The sequence below is a fragment of the Pongo pygmaeus genome, chromosome 8 (assembly GCF_028885625.2).
Source record: "Pongo pygmaeus isolate AG05252 chromosome 8, NHGRI_mPonPyg2-v2.0_pri, whole genome shotgun sequence".
Lineage (NCBI taxonomy): Eukaryota > Metazoa > Chordata > Mammalia > Primates > Hominidae > Pongo > Pongo pygmaeus.
In genome coordinates this window covers 80323031-80342427 of record NC_072381.2, presented here as the reverse complement: position 1 = coordinate 80342427, position 19397 = coordinate 80323031, and the positions used below count along the sequence as shown (strand labels likewise).

Here is a 19397-nt window from a genome sequence, read left to right as displayed (position 1 = left end):
CACTGCACCCGGCTGCCTAATTATACTTTTTTTTCTTTTTTTTTTTTTTAGAGACAGAGTTCACTATGTTTGCCAGGCTGTTCTTCAACTTCTGGGCTCAAGCAATCTGCCCTCCTTGGCCTCCCCAAGTGCTGGGATTACAGGCATGAGCCACCATGCCTGGCAACACTATACTATTGTTAACTATTGTACCTTTATAATATACTTACTAATTTGTTAGATATATTTCTTTTCTGAAAACACCTTAATCTTACTTGCTAATGTCTTTATATAAATTTTAGAACAAATTTTGTCAAAATCCCCCTTTCCCAAGTGTTTTATTAGTATTCCATTATCCAAATTAATTTGGGAACTGATAACTTTATAATATTCTGTTTTTATACAGAACAGCATAATAATTTGTCTTTACATTTTTATTAAGGTTATTCTTGAATAATTAATATTTTTGGTTTTTGGAGGTTTTCTTGTAAAGGGTATCTTTTTTGCTATTATATTTTCTAATTAGTTATTGTTGATTTTAAGATAAACTACCACTTTTTGTATATTTATCTTGAACCCAGCCACTTTTACTGAATTCTTTATTTATTCAAATAGTGTTGCAGTAAATTCTCTTAAGTTTTGTAAGTCTACAATCTATTATCTTTTTTTTTTTTGAGACAGAGTCTTGCTCTATCACCCAGGCTGGAGTGCAATCGTGCGATCTCTACTCACTGCAACCTCCACCCTCCCCTACCACCCCTGCCCCCGGGGTTCAAGTGATTCTCCTGCCTCAGCCTCTGGAGTACCTGGGATTACAGGCATGCACCACCACACCTGGCTAATTTTGGGATTTTCAGTAGAGACGAGGGGTTCACCATGTAGGCCAGGTTGGTCTCAAACTCCTGACCTCAAGTGATCTGCCTGCTTTGGCCTCCCAACGTGCTGGGATTACAGGCGTCAGCCACCGTGCCGGGCCTACAATCTATTATCTTCAAACAGTATTCAATTAATCTATTTCTTTTCAATAGTTTCATCTTTTATTCTTATTATTTTAGCTAGAATTTCTAAAATTGTTAAATTATATTGGCATAACAGACATTGTAATTTTGTTTTTGCTTTTTATGAGAATGCTTTATTGTTTTGTAATTATGACTTGGCTGGTATCCTGCCAAAAAGTCCACTTCTTCTTGCTTGACCACAGCTGCTGACTCATTTCATTTCACAACTGTACTTATTCACAGCTGTTCTTGCTCTGTTAGTATTAACAGAGCATTAACTATTTACACTATCATGGGAGGGACATGGATCCTGACTTCCTTTGCTGTACACCCACAACCTGTGGGTCAGCCTTCTTCTATCCCATGCCTAAAAGAGGAGGGTAGATATCAGCTCCACAAGAGGAGAAGTTGGATACCGATTTTCCAGGTAGTCTTGTGCTCTTCAGATAGCAATGGATTTGTAACCCATCAACTCTATTTCTGAATTCAGCTTCCAATGATAGAACTTCCTTCCAGATTCTTGCAAATGGCTCAGTTTCAGTTTACAGTACTCTAACCTTTGTCTTGTTTTATGTCTTCATTGACATTTTAATGGTAAACTGGGAGAGTCATAATAAGACAGCTGACTTGATGCTATCAAGTCCCAGAAGTCTGTTTATCATTTTCAATAGTGAAAACTAAGGTACTTGGTGAACTGATTTGGTTTATTCATTAAATTAGTAGTCGGTGACTAAGCTAATTACCACAATATAATTACGGTAAATACTACATTTACATATGGTAAATATTTGGTGTTCAGCAGAAATAATAAGAGTAAATTTGTGATTTAGTTTCATAAAGACCTGGCCAGGGAGTGGTGTAGCTGGAAACAGAAAACCCAGGTATTTTCTGGCTATCAATGTAATCTCAAAACATTATGAAACTTTGTTGCAAATATTCATCTTTACCAAAACAAAGGTCACATTTTCATCCCAATATCAAGAGAAAATGGATTTATAAAGGTGAATTCATTTTTTATTTTGTTTTTACAAACACATACAAGATATAATTAAGTCTAGGAAAAGATGAAAAGATTACGTAAGTATCCGATTTTCTCAGAGTTTCCGTTCCTTAATTTAAAATTATCTTTTGGAAAGAAGAAACACATGCAGAAATAAGTTCAATTTTTACACTTGAGTAATTGTGGGCAGGAAAGAGTTTTTTATTTTATTTTAAATACTTTTACTTAAGAGCCTCCTTCTAAATGTACAGTTATTTCTAATATTATGAATTGCTACAATCAAACTGTTATGAAATGACAATAGATGTTCACTATCATGGCATTTGAGTGTTTAACAGCAACTTAACATATGTCATTTATATACTGAGTGACACTATATTAGAAGCAAGAAATGAAGGATATGTTTAGTTTTTATAAAATCTCAAAGATCTATAGTAATTTATTCACAAAAAATGTATTGCACATAATGAACAATACCACATAAAAGTACATGTTTGATAGCAAAAGGATACAAGGATAAAACATGTTGTTTTGTATTATGAAGATAAAAACAAATATAAAGAACTATAAAACAAGCAACAAATTTTTACATATTCCAGTTATTTTCTGAAGAATATTTTGCTTAGCTGAATGCAATTCTTCAGATTTTGGCCATTTATGTACTTTGTAAAACGTAGGTCTACTGTCCTGTGTGATAATTTTGTTTATCCAGAAAAATATTACTAGAAACAGTTCCTTAGGTGACAGTGCCTCAAATGTAGCAGCAGGCTCTCTAGTAGAAGACTTTTAACCAATAACCTAGTGATTACTTAAGGACCAATGGCGGTATATACTGTGTTTCAAAAATGTACTGATGAGAAAATATTTGTAAAAGTGCGTTACCTGACTAGTGTACACACGAGTCAGCCATGTATTCATTTCAATCTGTGGCATCTCCAAGCCATTGTCTTTAGCTTCCTGAACACTTTGGAGAAACTGAGACTGCACAGCATAAGTGCCATCTAGTGGTGAAGGGTCTCCTAACTGCATTAGGAATTCAGAGAAAGGAAACATCCTTTCTAGCTGGAACGGTAACAGAGATTACATTATATATAGATAAACAAACAGATATTTAAGAGAATGTAGCTATTTCACAAGCTAATTGGGTGTCAGAAGCATGGGTTATGTTGCCAGGACAAGGAGAGAAATGTCTGCTAAAGCAGACAGCTTATGTTTAGGAGTAATAGAAGATATGACTAGAAAAAAAATTGGGTCAAAATGGAAGACTGGAGAAAAATGTTTGGTCTTTACACTACAGGCAATGAAGAGCAGCCATCCATCCAAGAGTCATTGAGCAATTACTATGAGCCAAGCACCACGCTAGCTTCTGGGTATAAAGTGATGACCAAAATAAACATGGTACCAAAACCTCATGGAACTTCTGACCTAGACAAAACATTAAAAACATTATTATAGCTTCTGAGCAGGAAAGGAACAGAGTCAAAAGACTTGGGTTTGGCCCAGCTCAGTCACTTAGCCTCTGAGTCTGTAGAAAATAACAATTACTCTACCTATTTTACAAGGCTGCACTAGGGAGAAAACTGTAGAGTATGTAACGTATGAAACAATTTTCTTAAACTCTAAAGTTCTATATCAATGTAGCATATAATGCTGAAAACAGTGTTTTAGAACAAATATTCTGATAGAGGTATGAAAAACAAAATGAAGAGAATGGAGACAGGACATAAAACAAAATCCACCATATAGTTACGTTATAGAATTTATTCAGCAATATAAAAGATTCATTTATAGCATACCTGATATGGCAATCTTTCCTTTACATGCTGTTCGTTCTTTACTTTCAAATTTCACATCACTGTCAAAACAAAAAAACTTATGGAAAAAAGATCTTTTCTAATAAGCAATTGTTTTAACAGTGTTTCACAAATGTCGAAATATTAAAAGCAAATGCATATCCATGAATAATAATGACTTCCAGTTAATGTAAACTATTTGACTCAAACTTTAAGATGTTTAGTCAACAGCAAGTTAAAAGAAATATTTGGGGCCACTCCCTGATTTTTCATATAAACTTGATATTCCTTGATGACTGTATACTGGTTACTTTACAATGAAAGACTTTTGTGATCATTTGTATCTGTAAACAAGATGTACAATATTTGTCCATGTCCCCACAAGTATAATACCTTAGATCACAATTTCATAAATTACATTTCTAACTTACCAGATACAGTGGCCTGAAAAAGTTAATGAACTTCCCAATCATGCAATTGACTGTCCAGGGGTATCTTATCCTTATAGAATCTAATAAATATCCAAAAAAGTACCCTCTGCTGTATAATCATATTTAATATCATATTTAATTTCCCCAAGATTCCAAAGAACTAAGTGTATGTTAAAACAATAAATTAACAAACTAAGATGAGAAACAGAGTAGCTCTGTAGACAGAATAAAATTTAGAGAGAAAAATATTATGATTCAAAGGAAATTCTGGGGATATAAGACACTTCCAAATCTGAAGTTAGAATATTTTATTACCATGAAAACTTTAAAAATAGATAGAAACAATCCAATCTTTGACTATTTCCCTAATATCCTATTTTCCCAATAAACTGCATTTAGACATTAGCATTCCATTTACCATTCCATCACATTCTAAGAGTATTCTTTGTATTTTTCATTCCTATTTAATTTGGTCAGCTAATTAACTACCAGCTAATTTAATTTGTTACTTCAAATAAGTGATAAGATGGAAATTTTCCATTTGGATATTGTTTGATTCTAAGAAGGCTTCTGGAGAAAGACTGGATGGGAGTTTGAAATGGGACGTTATCTAAGCAATTTTCGGAAGAGGATGACAGCAACACACTGCTTTCAGTAGGTCTGTTAAAAAGACTGCCAATATATTCATTATAATGCATTCAAATTTGAAAACAAATATATCATCCTACTTTTTTGCCCCTTTACTGGATTAAACTCATAAATATATAGGTGACGTATATTTCGAATGAGCTAAAATAATTTACTGATGTAAAGTTCGTAGGTTTATATGAGATATTTACATAGTATTTATAGAATTATACATTACGTATGACTAAAATAATGCAGTATATTTAAAGCCATATAGTCTCAGAATTCTACCTAATTACTTTATGGCCATATCTGGTATTAAAACTAGGGAATTCACTCAGTGAAACATACAAATACTCATTGTTTATTTCAAAATAAAGTTTCGTTGAATCATACATTTTAAAAAGAGTGAAGTTCAACATTTTATATTAGTTTGTAATGTCGGAGAAGATTATCTTACTTATTACTTCCTCCCAGAGTAAAAAGTTCAATTCAACAGTTCAATTGAACAGTTTATTATCTATTTTAGTGAAATAATATACTGAAAGGCCCACTAGAAATCAAACACAAATCTCAGTTTCTTCAAACTTGTACAAGAAATACAATACAAACATAATTGGTTAGCATTTGAAAGTAATATTTCTAAAAATGCCTATATGAGCAATGCATAATATAAATTCTTAAAATACTTATTTCAGTGAAAAAGTACAAGGAAGCTCAAATATAGTGAGTAACTTAAGTATTATGGAATAGGTCATAGATTATGCTAAAGTTGAGATCCATTAGGTATTATTAAATTGGATTAAATTTGAGGCTTTGGCAGGCGAATGAAATTCTGAAATACTAGAACTACCAAAAGCAAACTTGCTGAATATTTACCAAGAAAAATTTCCCCCTTCCAAACTACTCAACTACCTGGCAGAGTATAGCTTTCTCCCCTGCAATTATAAATTATTTGCATAGGCATTTCCAGGACTGGTGAGGAAACTTATTATACACAAATATTGTCAAACTATAATATAAATTCAATTAACCATATAATCTTAGAGAATTAAGTCTGTCTTTTAAAAAATGAGAGGAGAAAAACTGAAGTAATTCAGCCTCAATTTTCTGAAGCTTGAATTACTTTCAATTCAAATAACAAAACTGCTATTTAGGGTACTAAAATGTGATGTTTTTCTAATTAATCCAAATTGACAATGAAATTGTTAAACACTATCTGTCTAATAAGGTGCTACTGTAGCTAATAGTTTGCTTAATATAAATACTTGTTTAAAAATCTGCAATATTAAATCTAATTCTGAATGCTAGAATTAGAGAGCCAGCCTGAGGAAATAGCAAATAACCACAAAATTACCAAAACAAAGCACAGGTAGATAATAGTCGACCTTATCCATATGAACCCAGTCTAGGGCATTATTTTGGTTGAGATTTGAAAATGCTAATTTAAAAGATAGAGATAAACATATAAAAGACAAACTTAATTTTTATTACTTATATTTCTGCCTGTAGGTAAATAAAATGACCAAAAGAGGGTGCCAATCTGCCACATTGTTGCTCAAAAATTTGTATTAAAATTGACTGAGTAAATACAGATTATCCTACCTTATACTGTTCCAAGTGGGAATTTAAAAGAGCATTTCTTTGCCCAAATTAACAAGTTATAATGAGAAATAGCCCAATGATGAAAGCATTTTACATTTTCTTAACGAAGTACTAAAATAATTCTAAATGGGAGTCTATTATTTGAAAGCAGGTTATAAAATCCTTTACCTCTCATACAAATAAGTAAAAATTAAAACACTCAGAAACATTTAGCATGAAATTTTAACCCATCCTAAAACTATGGCATAAAATTTATAGCTTCATAAATATCTTAAAAATAAAATCAGTAATGTATTTAAATACAAGTTTTATTATAGAACTAAGAGTACACAATTTTCACTTCCAACCTATATGTTTTCTTTTTTGAGATATAGTACCTGAGCAATGAACAAAAAAACTGGGGATGAGAGAGTAGGATCATAATCATACAAAACTCACAAAATTATTTTGGCAATATTAAAAATCACAATTATGTTGAATGACACACATAATTCAGTGCTATAAATGACACTGATTAGTATTGTTTTTACAAAGCCAAATAAAGCATTTCAGAAGTAAGTCAAGAAGAATGAACTGGGTTGAGCAGGGGTTGCGGGGTTGGGGGGTGGTGGGGGCAGTGGGAAGGGCACAGATGGAGGATATTGCCGAAATATAAGCTCCGTGTGCACTTTTTTGTGTGTGGGGGTGGGGGTGGGGTGTCTAGTTTGTTCAGTGCTCTATCACCAGTGCCTGGTATTCAGTTCAGTACATTCTAAAGAACTCAATGAATGTTTAGGGACTGTTAAATGAAATGAAGTAAGGATACGGTCATTTTGATGGAGCAGACAGTAGATAGGGATTCTAAAGTCTTAGAATTGGATTTTACTCATTATTAACTAATTACGTAAGTGGGCTGCTATTAATCTTTTAACCTCAGCATCTTTATCTGTAAAATGGGGAAAAGATTCACTATCTCACAGAGCTACTAAATGAATTAATATTTTAAATGTATCCTATGTCATTCTTCAAAATGTTACACAAATGCAAGGATTACTTTCTGAGTATTTATATTTTTGGCCTCAGTATTTAGGTTGGGGCTCACATAGAAGAGGCACTAAACCATTTGTTAAAGTGATCAGAGAATGACTTACCAGTTCCTGTAAAACAGTAGTAGCCATCTAAATCAGATTGCTTTCACACATTCTACAAAAGCCTTCAGATCAACAAGGAAAGCAAATAAAATGACCTATAGTCCACACCAACAGCATAGCTAGAAAACAGAGACTTCTATGAATTTTAATTTACAGTAAATGGGGAAACTAACATCTGAAACCGTCAAAACCAGCTTGTAGAAGCCTTGCATATAAGAGTGAGGTGGGCATTGCAAAACACAAGCAATATCAACTTGGGATTTCCCCTAGAAGAAGTGTGAATGGGTCTAAGACCTAGTGGATACCAGAGCACTGGTTCCAGGAGAGGTAAAAGAAAGGGCTCCAAAAGTACTTTGATTCAAAAGTTAAGTCCTGTGAGAAACACAAGAATGAGTGAGGTGTCCTTTGGAGCCTTGGCTACGAAGAAAAAGAAGGAAGAAAGTAGATGAAGTTTAATATCCCAAGAAACACTAGTTTCAAACATTAGTATCAAAGAACAGAAAATTAACCAACCAGCATCCCAAAAGACATCATTTATTAAGGAAACTACGCTTCACAGTTCCAATAATAAAAAACATTCTTGAACTAAGAAATCAAATACAGTATTCTCTTCTTAGCCATGGTTTTGCTTTCCATAGTTTCAGTTATCCAGAGTAAACTGCAGTCTGAAAATATTAAATGAAAAATTCCAGAAATAAATAATTCATAAGTTTTATTATTTTTATTTATTTTTGAGGAAGGGTCTCACTCTGTTGCCCAGGCTGAAGTGCAGTGGCATGATCTCGGCTCACCGCAACCTCTGCCTCCCGGGTTGAAGCAATCCTGCCACCTCAGCTTCCTGAGTAGCTGGGACTACAGGCACACGCCACCACGCCCAGCTAATGTTTATGTTATTTGGTAGAGACAGTGTTTTACGATGTTGCCCAAGCTGATCTCGAATTCCTGGGTTCAAGTGATCCACCCACCTTGGCCTCCCAAAGGGCTGGGATTATAGTCATGAGCCACTGTGCCTGGCCTAACAATTCATAAGTTTTAAACTGCACACCATTCTGAGTAGTGTAACGAAACCTCACACTGCCCTATGGGATGTGAATCATCCCTTTGTCCAGTGTATCCATACTGTACACATCACCGGCTCATTAGTCACTTAGCTGCCATCTAGATTATCAGACTAACTCTCAAGGTATCACAGTGCTTGTGCTCAAGGTCCATAGTAGCCTAATGCTATACCACAATACCTATGACATTCATCTCATTTAAACTCATCACAAAAGCAATTTATCATCTCACATCATCACAAAAAGGGTAAATATTTTGAAAGAGAGAACACATTTGCATAGCTTTTATTACAGTATATTGTTATAATTGTTCTATTTTATTATTAGTTATTGTTCATCTCTTACTGTGCCTAATTTACAAATTAAACTTTATCATAGGGGTGTATGTATAGGAAAAAACATAGTGTACATAGGGCTTAGTATTATCTATGGTTTCAGGAATCCAGGAGGGATGATGGAACATACCCCCTCAAGGATAAGGGGTCCTGTGATCCCTTCTAGTAACCTCCCACCTGACTCCTAATCACTTGGCTCAGAAAAATCCTACATATTTCACTAGGGACAAAAATGGACTCCAATTACCCATAGAAAGCTACTATAAATAAAAGTAGATAATCAAAACTCTTCATTTGATTAAAATCCTCTACCAACTCCACCTCCAAAAAATATAAAGTAACAAAAACCGTAACACAATACTCCAAAATGAATTAAGTGCATTTATACAAATTATTGCAAATATGAAAGAAACCAGGAATCTAAAATCCAAAATTTGAGACTAGTAAAGAATAAACAATAAGCAGATATGCAAAGAGAGGAGAGAATGAGAGGAAAGAACAAGGAGAGAAACTGGAAAAATAAAATCATTTCTGAAATGAACATTAAAATATAAGGTGTCCAATGATAAATATATAGAAGCAAAAGTACACAAAGGGACACAGTAAATGGGAATGAAAAGAACCAAAAGAACAAAAATGATACAAGGTATTAAAAAAGATCAGAAAGTGATAGACATAGAGGACAGGCAAAGAAGATCCAAGATATATGTAATCAGAATTCTTAAATAGGAAAAACAAAATAATGAGATAGAAATAATATTTTTGTATAATTCAGAAAGACGTTCTGAAAATAAAAAAGAACAATCTACATATCAAAAGAGCCCCAAAATGTGCCAAATGGTCAGCCTTACACACATTCCAGTAAAATAATCAGACTTTAAGATAAAGAAAAGTACTTTCAGTCTCCAGGCAAAAAGTCAAACTCATTTACAAAGGAAAGAAAATGAAAGATTAGATTTCTCAATAACAATACAACAATGGAGCAAAGTCTTCACAAAACTCAAGGAAAGAATGTGTTGGCTAAGGAATTTATAACTAGCAAAGTCACCCTAAAAGTAGAAACACTAAGGAAAAACACTTTAAACATGCAAGAAAGTGAAGAAAACAGTACTCACGTGGAAGAATCTTCTAGCTGATGAACTTCTTCCAAAAGAGATGATTTTGGAAAGTACAACGGAAGAACAAGAAGTGAAAATTATACCTATTTAATTGCATATCAAAGACTAAAACAAAGGTGAAGATATGACTATAAGATTATTATGTAAATATTATCCATTCCACCAAAGTAGAAATAACACAACTTGAAAAAAAAACTGGAGTAGGGGAAATACAATAAGCTCATTGATCTTGACATAGATAGTAGCTGGAAAAAAATGATATTACTAAAAGCAAAAAGTCAACATAGCAGAAGCCTGAGTTAGGCCATTCTTGCATTGCTATAAAGGAATACCTAAGGCTGGGTAACTTAAGAAGCGGTTTAGTTGGCTCATGGAACTAAGAGAAATACATTAAAAAACTTATAAGAACTAAGGGCATTATATAGTTATCAGTACGTAAAGTTTTTTTTACATAAAATTATAGTAACTACTATGACTTATAAAATGCTTCCAAAATTTAAGAAAACAGACCACATAGTAAAAGACTAATAATACACACAGTTAACATAATATAAAAGAATATTACAGTGGCTGAAACCAGATATATCAGTTATATCAGTAAATGTAAAATGTCTTAATTTTCCCATTAAAAGGATTTCCAGATTGGCTCGTAATATAAAACCCAACTCTAGGATGCATACAAGAAACAAGTCTTCAAAGGTGAGTCAGAAAGGCTAAAAATAAGGAGATGGACAAAGATATATGAAACAAATACAAATAAGAAAACAGAGGATGTGATTTTGTTACCAGGCAAAATTCGGGTTCAAAAACATTACCTGAGACAACAACAGAAGGACACTTTATAATGCAAAAGGCTGCAACTAACAATGAATATATCACAAGTACGGAATGTACCAAATGTTACAGAGCATCTTCCTAAAGCACAATGTACAGAAGATACAAGGATGAAGACAATTAAGCCTTAATAATAAAAAATCTTAACCTATCTGTTTCAGTACAAGACAGTTCAATGGGTCAAAAAATAAGAAAGGTTACAGAAAACCTAACACAGTCATTAACACAGATCTTTCAAACTCCTTTGGCTAACTTTACACCCTTATAAAAAGAAATGTAACTTCAAAAGCCAATGTGACAGTCATGAAAATAGACCATATTAAGTCATAAAGGAAACCTCAAGATGTTCCATAAAGTAGAAAAAATAAAAATTTATTTGATTAAAATGCAATTTTAATCAATTAAAATTCCTCTTTTGGTAATGGCAGAGTAGCTCATGCTGGAGAAATCTTCCCACAGAAAACAATAAAAAATATAGAAAAACTATTTTAAAAACATCTACTTGAAGTGACTGGCAAGTGACCAAAACTATACAGAAATTTGAAAAGAATCAACACTGGAAAAAGTGATACACTGGAAAAAAAAATAACTGATACATGATGAATCTCAAAAGCATTATGCTGAAAGAAAGAAACCTCCACTGTATAGTTCTATTTATACTAAGTTCCAGAACAGGCAAAATTAACCTACAGTGGAAAAAAAAGTCAGAATAGTGGCTGATTCTTGGGGTGGGAACCGTGGCAAGAGCTACTAATTGGAAACTGGGAAGGAGCACACGGAAACACTATCTATCCAAAAAATGTAATTAATTCAAAGAGAAAAAAAGCAAACAGAAACAAATAAGTCTGTTTATGATTTAATAACAAGACCATAAGAAAAAGTTCATTGATATGGTTTGGCTCTGTGTCCCACCCAAATCTCATGTTGAATTGTAATCCCCAGTGCTGGGGGAGAGACCTGGTGGGAGGTGATTGGATCATGGGGGCGGATTTCCCCCTGGCTATTCTCGTGATAGTGAGTTCTCATGAGATCTGGTTGTTTAAAAGTATGTAGCATTTCCTCATTAGTTTGCTCACTCTCCTGTCACCATGTGAAGGAAGTGCTTGCTTCCCCTTCACCCTTTTGCCATGACTGTAAGTTTCCTCAGGCCTCCAAGCCACGCTTCCTGTATAGCCTGCAGAACTGTGAATCAATTAAACCTCTTTTCTTCTTAAATTACCTAATCTCAGGTGGTCCTTTATAGCATTGTGAGAACAAAGTAATACAATCATTTCAAGTAATTTTTGAATACTCTCTACCCTATATCCACAGGGATGTACATATATGTGTATATATACATATACACACACAAAGAACTGCAAAGAACTTATTTTAAATTGTGTCATAAAGAAATAAAATAGATTAGGCTGAACATGGTGGCTCATGCCTGTAATCCCAGTGCTTTGGGAGGCTGAGGTGGGAGGATTGCTTGAGGCCAGGAGTTCAAGATCAGCCTGGGCAACATAGCAAGATGCTGTTTCTACAAAATAAATAAATAAGCAAGCTGAGAGACAAAAAATAAATAAATTAGCTGGGTGTGTTGGCATGAACCTGTAGTCCTAGGTACTTGGGAGGCTGAGGCAGGAAGATCACTTGAACCCAGAAGTTTGAGGCTATAGCAAGCTATCATTGTGTCACTGCACTCTAGCCTGGTAGACACAGTGAGACCCTGTCTCTTAAAAAATTAAAAAATAAAAATAAAATAAAATGGACCGGACAGAGGGATAAAACAAATATTAATTGTAGAACCTTAGTGGTAGGTATATGAGTATTCACTGTATAATTCTTTCAACTTTTCTGTATGTTGGAAAATTTTCATAATTTCTGTATGTTAGAAAAGAATTGTAACGAAATCTTGAACTTGCCTAAGTAGGTTTACTGTCAGTAATAATATTGGTACTGTAATCAAAAACCTATACATATTGATACAAACTCATGATTTTTTCATCTCTTTCATCACTATGTCCACTGAAAAAGCCTAGAAGCAGTGATATCCCAGGAACCATGAGCATACCTAGTGCCCAGGTTTTGCATTCAAAATACGATTCACCGGTAAAGGGAGCCAGGTGTCAGAGAAATGGCTGACTCTAGGCATGGGGCAGGGAAAATATAAAGCAAGAATGGATTGTCTTTTTGTGTCAGGAAGCAAGAGATTATTAGTGACTATAAATGATAATAAAACATTGAATAAAAATCCAGGAATGGAGAGACTAAAGAGAGGAATGTCCTTCTTTATAGAAGAATATCAGCCAATAAGTGTAGAAGGAATACTAGAATTAGATAATCACAGTTTTACAAACCCAATTATAAATATAATTGATTTAGGAAAGAATCATAAATGGATGATAAAGCCATTAAGTTAAAGCTCATTGGGTAACAGAATAGTCACCCAGTTCCAACATCCCACAGATTACTTATGAACTCCAAAGGGAAAACCATTTTATCTTGAAGAAGAAAGCTGGCAACTGCCATCTAAAGCAAGGGTTCAAACTCAGCATTACCTGGTGGTAAGACCAGATATCATATTGCATCAATTGGGAGCATGTAATGGTCCCCAGCCTCACCTAGAAAAAAATGTTTAACTTGAGTCTGATAAAGCCTTTAGACTCAATGTCCATCTATGGCAAAAACACAGAATATGAGAAAAGGTTCAACGATACTTCAAGGAAACAACCAGGCAAATGCAGAATGCAGGATATTTTAAAGGCTATATTTTTAAAATCTAGACTCTTTTTTTTTTTTTTGAGACAGGGTCTTGCTCTGACGCCCAGGCTGGAGTGCAGTGGCATGATTGTCGCTCACTGTAATCTCAAGCTTCTGGATGCAAGTGATCCTCCTGCCTCAGCCTCTTGTGTAGCTGAGATCACAGGCACACACCATCACACCTGGCTAAATCTTTCTGTATTTTTTTGCAGAAACGAGGTCTTATTATGTTGCCCAGGCTGGTCTTGAACTCCTGGGCTACAGCCATCCTCCCACGTCAGCCTCCCGAAGTGTTGGGATTACAGGCGTGAGCCACTATTCCTCGCTGAAGCTCTTCAAAGTATAAATGACAAGGGGATTTTAGAAATAGGCAGAGTAATTAAAAGAAACTGGAGATATAACCAAATGTACTACATAGGTCTTGACTGAATTCTGGTTTGGGGAAAAAAAAGATAAACAGTTCTCTTCTGACAACTTAGTAAAATTGAATATGGACTGGATATTAGATTATTATTATGGAATTACTAATATTTTGTATATAATATTTTGATTATGTAGAAGAATGTTATTTTTAAAAGATCCATGCCAAATTATTGTGGTGTGTGTGCCATGTTGTCTGCAACTTATTTTTAAATGGTTCAACAACAAAAAAGAAAAATGTGTGCATGTATATACATGTTAGTATGTGTATTTGTGTATGTGTGTGTGTGTGTATAGAAAAAATGGTAGAGTAGATGAAGTGAATATATATAGCAAGCTACTAACTGGACAACCTAGGGGGAGAATATACATGATGTTGATTGTATTATTCTTGTAATTTTTATGTATGTAAATTTCATAATAAAAAGTTGATTAAAAAGCAAACATAGTTGGGAATAAATGACAATCTGGAACATGATGAACAGACACTTAGACCAACAAATGACAGTAAGAACCTAAGAACATAAAAGTGATAAAAAAAAAAAAAGTAACTAGTATATAATTAACTCCTATTAAATTCTAAGCCTTATTTGCTCATCATACACATTAAGGGGATAAAAGACAAAACTTTATTTATGAAGCATACATTAAATTATTCTTAAGTACACAACACTGTTGGTGTTCTGCGGGATATAAGGTAGAAAGACGGAGAGAACCAAGAGTTACCTCAGCTATGAGTTGCCTCTAAGCTCCAGGCACCAAATTCTCACAATAGTCCTGTGAAATTAATGGTGATATCATTTCTATTTCACTGATAAGAAGTAAGAATCAGACATTGTCCCTGTTTCCAAAAGCTTATAATTTATGAAAAGATATGTTGCTTATAAATAGCTCTATTAGAATTTAGTATGTTATAGTGAGGTATTCATGATTTGGATGGTACTAGAAGTAAAAGGAGGTAAATAGTCATTTTTGGGGTCCTCACCATGGACATAAAGGAATAATTATTTTCTGAATAGAATTATCAAGGAAACTTTGAGGCAGGTATGGTGTCCCAGAACAAGTGGGTTTTATCAAGTGAGAATGGAAGATATGGCACTTCAGTGTAAGCAAACGCACTGGAGATGTGAAAATCCAATAACTGTTTTCAGGATACCGATCAAGCATTTGGCTGCAATAAATTTGTAAAGCAGAAATTGAAAGGTAAGAGTGCAAGTAGTTTGGGATCAGACCACAAGGCTTCTGGAATGCCTATTTCAGTAAATGGAAACCAATAGCTGTTTTTTGAAAGTAGACTGAAATAAACCATCTTTTAAGTAGCCATATCCAGCCACAGCATGCAGAAAAAAAGGTACGATGATAGTTTACTAGTCAAAAGTCCAGCAAGTTAACAGACTGCTGTAACCAAGCCATGATACCTCTAAATTGAGGCAGTAAGCAACCTATGCACCTCATCCTAACGACCTACTGCCTACCCAATCCAGAAAGGTTTTTACATACTGACTCCATTGGGAACTGTACAGAAGCCTCGGTATTTTGGCTTGTTCAAGCATAAAGAACAGGCAGTGTACTAGGTATTTCATACCCAAACACAACTTAGAACAAAGTTTTTGTTATATTATTGGAACAGTATGGTAATAGAACATTTAACCAGTTGCCAATATTCTCAGGATTGTGTGGTTTTAAAAAAACAACAAATGATATTACTGATTTCTCAACTGTGGTGCCTCATCTAAAGCACAGAGTAACCATTTATTGAATTCTTCCAAGGGTGGTACAAAAGTAGCACTATTCTATATGCAGAAGTTAAGTCAATGCATACAATGAACTTCTTGGGACATTAGGACTTAATTCTTTCCTGAACCCGAGTTTTAAAAGGCTTTAGAATGAAGTAAGATTATTTGACTTTTTAAATAATTTCATTGGATAGAGAAATAACTTAAAACTTCTTGCAGAATGATTATGTACAAAGAGCACTTTGAGTGAAGATCTATTAGAAAAACCCTAAAGAAATCCACACAGTTTTGATTTCCTCATTTCTCTAATAAAAGATTACTTCTTTATATGATCATTTCTATGTCTCCCTATTCTTAAATATTTTCCCTAAAAACTGGTTATTTCAGTTATTTACTGTCATCTTTTTAATACCCTGCTGCCAAATAACCTTCCCCAAATACTTGTTTTTATCATACTTCTTCCTTGCTTAAAATAAAATGATAAAAGGTAACAGGATATAGAATATTCAAGATTTTTTAAATTCCAGAATTCGATAATTAAGAGAAACAATGTTTTTATATGAATGATGAAGAAATATACATGTGTATATATAACATAAAAGATATTTTCATGGGTAAGCAAATATATATATAAAGCCCTGTAATAGCCCACCATGGCAGCTTGGAGCAATAGTAAAAAAAAAGTACAGGTTCTTTTTTGGATGGAGTGGGAGACGGAGGACATGGGTTTTTAAGCCACCTGGATTCATGACCTAGCCACAAAGGCACTGTGTATCCTTAAAGAGTTACAGCCTTTAAAAGAGGTTTATATCTGATATGGTTTGGCTGTCTCCCCACCCAAATCTAATCTTGAATTGCAGCTCCCATAATCCCCATGTGTCATGGGAGGGACCATGAAGAGGTAACTGAATCATAGGGGCAGGTTTTTCCTGTGCTGTTCTCATGATAGTGAGTAAGTCTCACAAGATCTGATGGTTTTATAAAGGGCAGTTCCCCTGCACATGATCTCTTGCCTGCTGCCATGTAAGACATGACTTTGCTCCTTCCCCTTCTGCCACGATTATGAGGCCTCCCCAGTCTTGTGGAACCATGAGTGCATTAAACCTCTTTTTCTTTATAAATTACTCAGTCTCGGGTATGTCTGTATTAACAGTGTGAAAATGAACTAATACAATACCTTTCTCCATTTTTAATGTGATATTTGTGAACATCTTACACAATGCCTGGCACCTGGAAAGGCTGTTAATTAATACCAAAGAACTTCGTAGCATTCCGGACTTTCTTGAATCTTGCTTCCTCCTTCATCTTTCCCTTGATCTTCAGACTCAACACAACAGATCTTTTCACCGCTCCTGAATAATTCATATTTATTTTTCAAAGTAAATTTTTATTTTGCTATTTCTTTTTGAGACAGAATCTCACTCTTTTGCGCTGGCTGGAGTGCTGTGGTGCAATCACAGCTCACTCCAGCCTTGATATCCCACGCTTGAGCAATCCTCCTGCCTCAGTCTCTTGAGTAGCTGGGAGTACAGGCACATGCCACCATGCCTGGCTAATTTTTGTCTTTTTTGTAGAGACAGGTTTTTGCCATGTTGCCTAAGCTGACCTTGAACTCCTGAGCTCAAGCAATCTGACCACCTTGGCCTCCCAAAGTGTTGAGATTACAGGTGTGAACCACTTCGCCCAGCCTATTTTGCAATTTTTCTTGGAATGCTGCCTTCCTCCTGCTCACCTACCTGGACTCTATCCATCCTTCACAATCTAGAAGATCCAAACCCAATTGTTCTATTAGATATTCCTCAATTCCACCATTTCACACTTATTGGATTCTTCTTTGAAAAAGTCTAGATTTAGTGTCTATACTTATTTTTTGACATCTTATCATAGAATTTAGAGAAGGTAGACTAGTGTTCTCATTAAAATGCTATTTGTTTTAACTCTGGCAGCAATATAAAACTGAGCATTTTCCACCTTAAGGACTAATCAAACTAAGGAACAGACTGCTGAGTCTCTAAAGGCAAATATTTGCTGAATATACAATATTGTCATATTTTGACAAATTCTGTTCTTTTAACATAGACACCCTAGCACAGTGCTTAATAAGTGTTCTGCAAGTGGTAGATATTCAGTAAATATCTGCATAATTTACATAACTTTCTTCAAGGAACTAAATCATTAATCTTCAAGTCATTTTTGTGTAATAACAAAGCAATTATAATTTCTAGTTACATCTGATCAGTCACCTCAGGTTATATGTTCACATACAAAATGAAGCTATAAACAAAGAATACATACAGAATATACAAGATTTTTTTTAATTTCAGCAATAATTAAGGGAAACACTGTTTTTACATGAATGATGAACAAATATATGCGTGTGTGTGTGTATAGTGACAAAGATATTCTCATCTATCACAGATAATTAGCAAAGAAACTGAAAATCATACACATTTCCAGTTATGGGTCCTAATTTTTCCCCATCACTGCTATATAAATTGAACAGGCATTAGGCTTATTTAACAGTTTTTATAAATCAGCAACTTCAGAAAAGCCACACTGCCAAATTTAAGAAACAGTCAATTCATAACTCATTATTAATATTTAAAGAGCATTAAATATGGAGGCAGATATGGTCCCAAAAATAATATTCCAGATATTGTGATAGATGACAAAATATAATGTTAGTCCATACTTTCTAAAATCAGGGCTTCTCAAACTTTTCCATTGAAACTGCCCCTCTTGACAAAATATCCTAATAAAAAGGCTGAGAGGGAACATATATCCTCTATTCCCGGGAATAAGAAAGCAGAACCTCCGAATACTCCACTGTTCTAAACTTCTCACGCTTAATTTTAAAAATTCATGCTCTAAGAAGACATGCCATATTTATTCTATGACTTTGCATCATGTACTCTCAGTGCTACATGTTACCGACTTTGAGAAGCACTGACTTAAACCAATGTATTTCTATCTGAAAAACATTTTCCCACATTATGCTAATGGAACAATTTCATTGTATAATGCTGGGGGCATATAACAATGAAAAGTGACATTTGTTGAGTAGTAAGTATGTAAAAGGCATTACATTAGGTTTTTGTATATATAAAATCTCAATTTTCAAAATGTAAATATTATCATGCCCACTGTAAGGAAGGAACTGAGGCACAAGGAGATTAAAATAGCTATCCTGGCAGGGCACAGTGGCTCACGCCTGTAATCCCAGTACTCTGGGAGGCCGAGGTGGCCAAATCACGAGGTCAGGAGATTGAAACCATCCTGGCTAACATGGTGAAACCCCATCTCTACTAAAAATACAAATACAAAAAAAAATTAGCTGGGTGTGGTGGCACACGCCTATAGTCCCAGTTACTTGGGAGGCCGAGGCAGGAGAATCGCTTGAACCCGGGAGGCAGAGGTTGCAGTGAGCTGAGATCGCACCACTGCACTCCAGCCTGGGTGACAGAGTGAGACTCTGTCTTTTTAAAAAAAAAAAAAAAAAAGCTATCCCATGGCAATATAGCTAATAAGGTTGGCTACTTTGTATCCAGGTCTCTATTACATTACATCCTCATCAAAATTTTATTTTTACAG

General features: G+C 34.5%; 1 protein-coding gene across 2 annotated transcripts in view; it reads right to left on the bottom strand.

The window, feature by feature from the left end:
• Positions 1–19397, bottom strand: part of RTKN2 (rhotekin 2) — a 75270-nt gene that overhangs the window by 48759 nt on the left and 7114 nt on the right. For both annotated transcript variants that reach the window (XM_054436007.2, XM_054436008.2), the window contains one exon: positions 3774–3832. In XM_054436007.2, the coding sequence (XP_054291982.1) occupies positions 3774–3832 (59 nt within the window). The remainder of the gene's footprint in view (positions 1–3773; positions 3833–19397) is intronic.